The 9765-nt window shown below is 38.2% G+C and overlaps 1 protein-coding gene across 1 annotated transcript in view; it reads left to right on the forward strand.

Annotated features, from left to right (window-relative positions):
• PAPSS1 (3'-phosphoadenosine 5'-phosphosulfate synthase 1) overlaps positions 1 to 4394 on the forward strand; it is a 45802-nt gene extending 41408 nt beyond the window's left edge. The window contains exon 12 of the mRNA XM_075090701.1: positions 3572 to 4394. Within this exon, the coding sequence (XP_074946802.1) occupies positions 3572 to 3710 (139 nt within the window). The 3' untranslated portion in view covers positions 3711 to 4394. The remainder of the gene's footprint in view (positions 1 to 3571) is intronic.
• Positions 4395 to 9765: the final 5371 nt, after the last annotated feature.

Consider the following 9765-nt stretch of genomic DNA (forward strand, 5'->3'; position numbering starts at 1 on the left):
TGGTGATAACTTCTTTGTTTTGTCACAAGAACTGTAAGATCTTTGAAATCGTAGCCTGCCCTTAGAGTATTTAAGCTGATAACAAAGCATGAAGAGCTGTCATTGTGCTGGGGTGACTTGTGGTGTTACAGTAAAAAAAAACTACTGAAGGCACGAAAAAAAAGAAAAAGGGAAAGCCATTTAGCAGATTAAAACATTAGTCTTTGTAAATGAAAGAAAGAAAAGAAATGGTATATGAATTCTTTATCGTCTGTGCATGGTTTATAGTGTCCTTTGAGTCTGGTGCTCAGTTACTGTGAATTGTTTGAAGATTAATTAACAGCAAAAACTTGTTCCTATGTTTTTCTGCATAAATCACTGCTTTCCAAATATAAAAGACTAGCTTGTGCACCTGAGGGTGTCTGTATATACATATAGCTCTGTGTGTGGAAGGAGAGCACAATCTGAAGTGTAAGAAAAGATTCCTTTTCTCCTTTTGCTAGATGTATGAGAGCAAAGTTATGTATTTTCTGCCTGCCTAGCCTTGTCTTCCGTAAGTAAGGAGATTTCACAGTGTGCGTATGTAAGGCTTTTTCCACACTGTCAGTGCGTTAGGGTTCTGGGATGCTATGATATGGAGCAAATACGGGTCTCAAAGTAATATGTTTCAGGACAGGTTTTCTGTTGGCAAGCTTTTGTTGTGGATTTATTTCTGCCTTTTTTTCTTCTTTCTTTTGGAGAATGCTTTTAATTGCATTGGGACCAAATATTATGTCAATACTAGTCAAACTCAATTGGTAGTAAAGTGTCAAATCAATGTTACAAGCATTTACTAACATCCAACGTGGCTCAAAGAAAGCTAATTCCAGAAGCCACTGAACAAAAATTTCAAAGGCACTTAAATCCCATGCTCAGAAAAGGCTTGGGTTAAGTGTCATTGAGAGTCATTCTAAATCTCACTTGAGAATGGAATTTGAATGGCTTTAGCATTTATATTTCATAGCAGCTTTAATGGTCAAATGTTTCCCCCTCCCATGTTCCACTCAAATACATATTATGTAGAGTAACTCCTAATATCCTAAAAATTCACTATGAATAGAATTACTTGACTCTTCTTTCTGGTTTCTTTTTCCACAAAAGCAAATCACACATACTGAGATGTTTTATTTCAGCGTGCTCATGGTTCACATCACACCACAGTACCAGCACTGATAAGGTATTTCTGCTTAGTGGAAATCTCAGTTTCTGATATCCAAGAGATTTCAATTTTACAATTAGTAAAGACAATGAGTATTGAGTGGTTATTCAAATACTCTGTTTTAGGTATGAAAGTAGACATTAAACTGGAAACAATAGAATTTCAAATGCAGTAACTTTTTAAGAGGCAAAAATTACTGTGTTGTTTCAACATACAGTATATATTGCCAAAGCTCCATTTGAGTCACTTTAGTGATTACTAATTAAGGTAATTTTTTTTTTTTTTTAAAAGAAAAACCCATTCAAAAGAGGTTTTGGATAATAGAGGGCATCTTTAGTACTTTTGTACTTTTTAATAGTATTTTGAAACATTTCTAGAAATGTTATGAGATGTTGAGTGTAGTATGTTTCTTAAATGATCCTTGCTCATGTTTTTTCTTTCTTTTTCTTATAGTTTCTACAAATCTCCTTAGCTTCTTCTCGTTTTTCTCTCTTTCTTGGTATCTCTGATTCCTAGAGCTGCTTTTTATGGAACTAGGGATGAGAAGAAGCAGATGAATTGGGGGTCTTATTGAAGCAAACTTATATGGCATATCTAAATTTATTGTCTTAGTACCTTTATTTCACTTGTAGGGCACGGGAGGAAGTTGAGTGGGTTTTCTTCTGAAAACCTAACAGGCAAGGAGGGGATAAAGCAGCTAACATTTTTTTTTTTAATGCTCAAATTTTGGTATTGCTACCACACTGTGGAGAAAACCACACACGGAGAAACTTTATAGTACTTGCTTTACTCTCTTCTTTCTGATCATCTGCACACTTAATATTTTTTTGCTAGAATTAACCAGGCTTATCAGTTCCTTACATATATTATATGGAAATAGTTCTTTGCAAAGAACACAAGTTACCTTCAGGCATTGTTAGTGAACAGTAGGCGTCTCTCTACCAAGGAACAAAATTTTCAGGCATTATAAATAGCAGTGACATAACTTTTTCTCCCATGGGCTTACATCGACTTTAAGTTTCCATTTTTATGTAATTTATATTTTGCAGAATTGAAGCACAGTAGGGTTTTTTGCCTTGTTGTGACACTCCAGAAACCTGCCGTCCCAAATTGAGAGCAATCAGAAAAGAGCATGTGTAGCAGTGCTGCTGTGTAAATGTATACAACCCAAATCAAAAAGTTATGGGGCTCATGGTTTTGTGAAAGGGAACTGTGGAATGCTTTTGCATCTTGCTAACTTCCATACCCTACTGAGCATAGCTCAGCACTTAGAGCCAAGTTCTGCCCTCTGATGCGCACACTTGGCTCTTGTTTCTGTCTAAGGCATGTGCATCTGAGATCAATACTTGGCCTTTATTTCAAACAGACAAGTAAAGAATGAGTAATGCATACATGTTGCAAATTGAGCAAATAGTGTAAGTAAAATTGCGTATTTAATTTAAGAATAAATAATTTTTCCTTTGGAGCATTTGGTAGAACTCTGGCTTTTACTGTTTCACTTCTGTGAGGAGTAAGAGTTTAACTTGTGGAGCTTTTGCTGCTTATGACCACATACCTGAGAACTTAATATTAATTTAGATTGTCATGTTAACTATGATAAACAATCCTGATCTGGGTTCATTTATGCATTTGTCCAACTGAATTCTACTTTTTTAGGGAAAAACATCTTTAGGGGAAGGTATCTTTATTATTCCCCTGCTTTTTTCTTTGTTTTGAACTGTATGTGCCACATTGCTGATATGCATACATATGAATATGGATGCTCAGTGGCTTGCAATGGCCCAGCTGTGGTAGCTGTGGAGCTTGCCTCTAGACTCCGAGGCTTTTAGTTTCTCTGTTCTGCAAACTGTTCTTCACTAAGATTTTGTGCAATGCTGTTTTTTTCACATTCTCTAGTGGCACTGAAATTACCTCCTTCAACCAGCACTGGAACCTTCAACCAGCACATAGGGCTGGTCAGCTGCCATGGCAGGGCGAGGTGCAAGATAGGATGCCTGCTGTTGCTTGGCAGAGGGCTGAGGCAGGACGTGAAGGAGATGGTTCTCCTTCAACCTCAGTTCCCTGTTTCTCCATAGAGAGCAAGTGAGGCTAGATGGAAGCACAGACTCAATTCAGTCCACAGGAGATCAGTTGGACTATGCTGCTAAACCTCAGGAGTTACCTAAGCTGAATATTGTAGAGGGCATATATTCCAGAGATTTACTGGCATTGCTGGCCAAATGTCAGGAAATGACAGTTGCTTATACAGCACGATACTCCCAAGAAAAAATCTATAAAGTATCAAGAAAGCAGAAGGAATACGAGCAACTTTGCCTGCTTTTAAAATATGTTCTTTTTTTCCCCCTCCCTTGCTCTTCTCCCTCTCCCCCCTTGCTCCCACTCCTACTTTCTCAGCCATGAAGACTTCGAATTTATATCGGGGACCCGCATGCGCAAGCTGGCTCGAGAAGGACAAAACCCGCCGGAAGGCTTCATGGCTCCTAAGGCTTGGACTGTGCTGACAGAATACTACAAATCCTTGGAGAAGGCTTAGGCCTCTTATTAACTGCAGATCAACCTTTGACGCCTGGTTTATTTACGAGAAGGGGACCACACAGTCACCGTTCATGTTGCTTTGTTGTGGTGTCTGTCAGGAAGTTCTTTGCTGAAAACAGACTCTTTCTCCCTAACTTAGCATTATCCTTTGCCTGTCCTTATGGGTTCTATTATGTCCTGGCACCTAACTAGCTGCTGGTTTTAATGTCTTCTCTTTTATTACAGTTAATATTCTTGCAGTAGGATTTTTAACTCTTGTCTTTTTTTATATTTTACTGCGTCTGTCCTATGAGTTCTGCAGCTGTTAAATAGATGCAGCTTTTTTCATATGTTATTTAAACTGCTGGGTAGTGTCTGGTTTTAGTAGTTTATGTGAGAAAATGTAATGGTTAGACCCTTAACTATGGATAGATTATCAATAAATCAAAAAAGTAAATAAGTTTTAAAACATCAGTAGAAGTGTCTTCATCCTTATCTCATCATCTCCAGAAAGCACTTAACATTAATTTCTCACTATATGTAATCAAAAAGCAGTTTTTTTATGTAGCATAATTGAACTTTTTTGCTTTCTTTGTTTAGTTTTGGCGTTCATTGAGTTGTCCAGTGATTCTCTTCTGCTATGGACCTGTAAAGATGGCCAAATAATGAATAAAAGAAAATATCTAGTTTTCACTTTAAATAATCCAGATGATTTTTTAATATATATATGTGCTTGTTGCCATAGATGTCAGTAGGGAATGTTTTATTTCATTTGATATAACTTGCCAGTTTTTGGTTCCAGATATATTTGTTCAGCCTACTACAACTTTTTTAAAAGTATGGCAGACCAACCTTGAATTCATGTTTAATTATTGCAAGAACAATTTAAAAATCCTTAGATCTTGGCATTTCCTGTGGTCCAAATACTTAATCCTGAGATCAATTTTCTGCCTATTTTTCAAGGTCTCCACAGAGTAATCCCCTCCTCTTGGTTCAGCTTTGCTTGCTTGAAAGGCAAAGCATATGTTCTTCTTCTAGGATTCTTCAAAATCCCTGAAGTTGGTTAATTCATTACGTGAAACATTAACTGCAAAAGAAAAGCATAAAAAATGAGAAATAAAACACTTGTCTAGGTGTAAAGTAACACTGACCTATTGGGATCTTTTCAAGCATTTTCAGGTAATCAGTGGAACAGTCATAACCCCTCTAAGCCTATTAGCTTGAAACTCTCTCATATCCTGCTCATAGAAACTTACTTTTCTGTTGTTAAACAGTGTATATAGGAGGAACCAGCTCAAAAGTGTTTTTAGAATGTTGATGCTGGCCTGCTACTGAGCCTGGATAAGCATACGTTCATCTAGATTTTTTTTTGGACAAGGGGAAAGTTGTGATGAGGGGACCTGTATAATGAATGGGACTAATGCGTCTTGCAATCTTTGTTTACTTGTTCACAGCAGTATTAAAGATAAATGCTTTGAGAATTACTTCCTTCTCTTTTCTTAACTCTGTCTCTTTGAAGAGAAGTAAAAGATGTCTTTTAATGGGATTCTTACCTCTGACAGAAAGTAAGGCAGAATTGGGAAAAGACAAAGAGGCATGTTTATTAGTGAACCACAACAATTACTTGAGACTCTGTTTTGGTAGTGTAAAGTTTATTTCTTCAGACTTGCTGAACAGATTTTCTTCAAAGTTGGCTTTCTCTTTAGATTGTATCAATATGTAGGATAGGCAAAATCCAGAAGAAGGAGTCAGTTCGTCTGTGTGCAGCTGTTCATGCAAAACTTCCAAGTTTAACTATGAAGGTGAACAAGAGCTGCTAAAATGGGATTTGCTGTTGGAAGTTGGAGTTTGGACTCTTTGCTGTCAGGTTTGATTCTTCTGCTAGCTATGATAAAAGATAAAAATATTTTGGCAGAATAGCAAGCACAAGTGAAAGTCTACAGAGGTTAATATTTTAAAAATGCTACGTGTGCTATGTGAAGTCCAGAAAATAAGTGGGAGTGGTGAGCATGAATGGGAATCATCCTGTAAAGTTAATTTAGAAGCAGGAATGCCTTCAAGCAAATTAATGCAGTGATAACAAGCAGATCTAGGTTTCATACTTATCGTGTTTGATGCTGAGGCCCTGTTATATTGCTTCTGGAAAGCATTCCTTGCAAGGCTCTGTATTAAAGAAGCTTTCAGGTTTATTCTAATTTTAAGCCAACAGCCGTGGCATTCCCGGCACAATGCTGATTAGGAACAGGAGCATCTGGTTGATTTGTGGGCAGGACTTGCTCTGTACAACAGTATTTTCCTGTATCATATGAGTTTTCACTGTAGAGTTCAAATTTTTCCTCTTGTCTGCAGCTGCCTTATTTAAGGAAGCCGTACTTACAGGAAAGGGCTGCCCCAGAAATTATTCTTTTGCCAATGTCTCTCTTTCTCTAGCTTTTCTCTGCCTTAACTCAGTGGGTAGCGCTGTCTGTTGGCCAGTCCTAATGTTCTGTTTTTAACAGTAGGTTCAACTTCATTAGGGGTGCTTTGGCGTTTGAGGCTCTTCTGGGGCAAAAGTTGGGTGTCTTCCAGGAGGCAGCAACAGGACTAATGAGGTAATGGTTGTTGCACCCAACACCTGTCTTTCCACACCTGCTCTGTCACCAAAGATCAATGACCCCAGGAACATGCCGAACAAAAGTAATACTGCTCCTAAACCATGCATTGGATATGAGGACAAGCAGAACCTAACTTTCCAGCTGGGAAAATAAAAGGCTCCACTGTCTAAATTCTTCAGTTTCTAGAACAACCCTTTTTCTAACTGAAAAAAATACTGATACGTACGTGAATCATGCATCAAAGCAGTTATATAGGTGTGGATTTTTCTTACAAAGAACAGCAAAATCAAACTTCCAAGTATGTCCTTTTTATAAAGGGCATTTTGCTTTAACAATCAAGAGGAGTTTTACTCTGTCTGTTAAGATGAAAAAAATCAAAAAGTGTTCCCCGTCTCCCACGTTCTGCCTCTACATGGGTCTACCTTATAAATGGCTCTTTACCTGCTACTCTTGCACAGGATAATTTACGGCTATTGTCCTGTGCTTTTTGTACAGTCTTAGGATGATTATTCGCTTTAGCTGATCATTCTGATATATTGGGCGTGTGATGTATGATAGTAGTAACACCCTCAATCTGTATAACTGGTACATGGACAGTCTGGACCCAGCTTTCCGAAATACAAGGATTAATGAGGTAGGTGGAAGTTACCAAACCCTAATCCTTGGGGGTAAATAAATGGTACAAAATTACTACCTCTCCTAGGTGAAATGATTAATTTCAGATTACTTTGATTCCTGGAGTACCTATGAGCAACTTCAAGTTTTTTGTAAAGAACCTCGTGGCTGAGAATTGTGTTCCTGTGTGAACTGCGTGCCTCTTTTTGACTAACGTGAATATTCAGGGTAACTTTTCAATTAAGAATCTAGTTTGTGATGGAAAAATAGCAGATGAATGCTAAGGATGCTGACTTCTGTCTGATTTTTTTTCTTTCAATAGGGGATCTGAGCACTAAAAACTCAGTAGTACGTCAGAGATGCAAAATGGAAAATGTAGACGAGGTCACAGGTTGGTTTACATGCAGTTTGGAGCTAATCAAGCTTCTACATCTGGAATAATTCAGTAGAAGTCAGGAGGGGGAGGAAATGAGTGGGTATCTTGTGGTGGTGGTGGTGGAAATAGAACAGGGCTACCATAAGCTGTGTAGCCAACAGTGTAATTGGCTTGTGTTTGGATCTCCCTTGCATTTCATATTTCCTTAGTTTTAAAAGTTCCACAGGTGGGTTATGCAGAGGGTTAAACTTACTGCCTTTCCGTGCTACAAAAAGAATAAATGTTTCTTTGAGCATCCTGACCAAATACTAACATAGTCCAGATCCATTTCCCTTCCTGACAGATTAAAGGTGCTAATCAATGCATTACTCCCTTTCCCTGTGTTTACGTGTCAGCACTTGCTGACAGCTTCAAAAACAAGTGTGTGTCATTTTCACTGTTTACACACTCTGCATCCCTTGTATCTCTGGTCATGAACCTTTAAGCTTTTGTGTTAGGCATTGTAGGAGCACAGAAAAAAGCTCTCATCCCTGCTTCCCTGTGAGTCAGAAGATAAGTTTACTGCGTCTATGGCACCATCTCCAAAGACAGGGAAAGGGAAAACTATTCCTTCACTTAACGTAGGAGAACCCACAGGAAAAAATAAGATGGAAACTGAATCTTCATTTAACTTTGTGTGCATGGCTGTTTATCCGTCTATAGGAATGACATTTACTGTGGTGCTTGAACACTAGTAAGAAATGCGTAGGAATGGTATTCTGCGCCTCAAACCTGATACAGAATTCTTTACCACCACCCATAAAATAACAGGGACTTCACCCTGGAGTGAACTGTCTGAATTAAGTGCTAGAATGAAAGCAACTGATAGCTCAGAATTAGTATTTTGTTGTTCTTTGTGAATTGGTCTTGGAAACTTGCTTACCAAAACTCCTGATTTAGGTGCTGTTGAGGAGAGTGACACTAATTCCATTTTTTTCATGTTTAGAGTTTTTCACAAGATGGAGCTGAGAAGCTAGATTGCCAAGGGTGAATGTAAAGCCTTCAATGGCCAGTTCATTGGATATGAGAGTTCCTTGCCAGCAGCCAAACAGGTGTTGAGTAAATGTGATTTGAAGGAAGACTCTGCTGAGGTTTCTGCTCAGTTGTGTTGCTTTACCTTGAAGAAAGCCTGAGGGCTGGAACAGCAGGGCCTCTTTTCAGTTTGCTGTCTCATTTCACAAAAAACTTTTTGATTATGAATATAGCTGGATTTTTACTAGGCTTTTGAAGTGTCCATTGAAGGGTTTTCTTTGTCTCCTGCAAGCTCTGCGTCTGCTCTTGTAGTATTAGGATTGTTTTTACCTGTATCCCTTTTCATTATTTAGTCTTTATTAAAATCACTTTTTTCTCTTTATGGGAGGGCATGTGTGTGCATGAGCCAGAATCATGCCTTCAACATTTCCACAGCTTTTTGCCCTAGAAACCTCATCTTGATATCATTTGGAAATTAAGGGGGTAAGGCAACTACACTGAGAGCTAGAAAACACTGCTTTAAAGCCACATCTGGAATTTTTAGATAGTAAATGGCTCCAACTTAGAACAGAGAATACAGAGATTTTATATGCTGTAAAATTCAAGGAGCCTTGGATTCAGTATAAGGACTGTCACCCGACCTTCATGTTAAAATCCATCTACACAATGCTTTGAAGTATGATTGTAGTCAGAACGCTACCTGCCTATGTACAAAAGGAGGGGAAAAAAATCATTTCAGTATAAACTTCAGTGGGGTGGAAATAGTGCCCAAATCTTGCTTTTATCCTCTGCAAACAAAGCTGTTTTATTTGTGGAGTCCTACACTCCTCACTCTAAATTGCATCGTATGAGGAGAATACAAACATTTTGGCCATATTTGCTTATTTTTGTCTCATAACAGCAGTTATGATTGCAAGTAAAAGACTTGCAGTCAAAGCTGTGAGTTTTCAGTTTTTGCTGAGCACCTGCAGATCTCCAGGCTTTCCATTCAGATGTCCTGGGTCTGAATTTTTGTGGTGTAAATCAATTATTTCTTTAATGATGGATAATAAAGTTTGTTGCAATAATTGCGATGAGGCAGATGAGAGACAGCAGTATCCATGTGTTAATATTCCCTGAACATCACTGGTGCATTTTATTTATTACAAAACATGACATTTTGACAAACCCACTCCTCCAAGGTGGAAACATTTCTTTGAGTTCAGGAGTGCTCCTCTGAGAAAGAGAAAACATTTAGGCTTTTGTACTATTAATTTGATTTCATCAACAGCTTTCTCAAAGGCTTAGGTGGAAGCAGAAGAGACTCCTTGACCCTTAAATGCTGGGTTCAAGTGGATTGCACACTGTAGAATGGAAAACTGCAGCTAGATAGTCCATGGAAGGTGGTTTGCTACATTGCTTACATGTCATTGAGTCCTGCCTTGTTTATAGCTCATCTACCACCTGTGAAAAACAATATTTTGATAATTTGATTCAAA

This window comes from Phalacrocorax aristotelis, chromosome 4 (genome assembly GCF_949628215.1).
Source record: "Phalacrocorax aristotelis chromosome 4, bGulAri2.1, whole genome shotgun sequence".
NCBI lineage: Eukaryota > Metazoa > Chordata > Aves > Suliformes > Phalacrocoracidae > Phalacrocorax > Phalacrocorax aristotelis.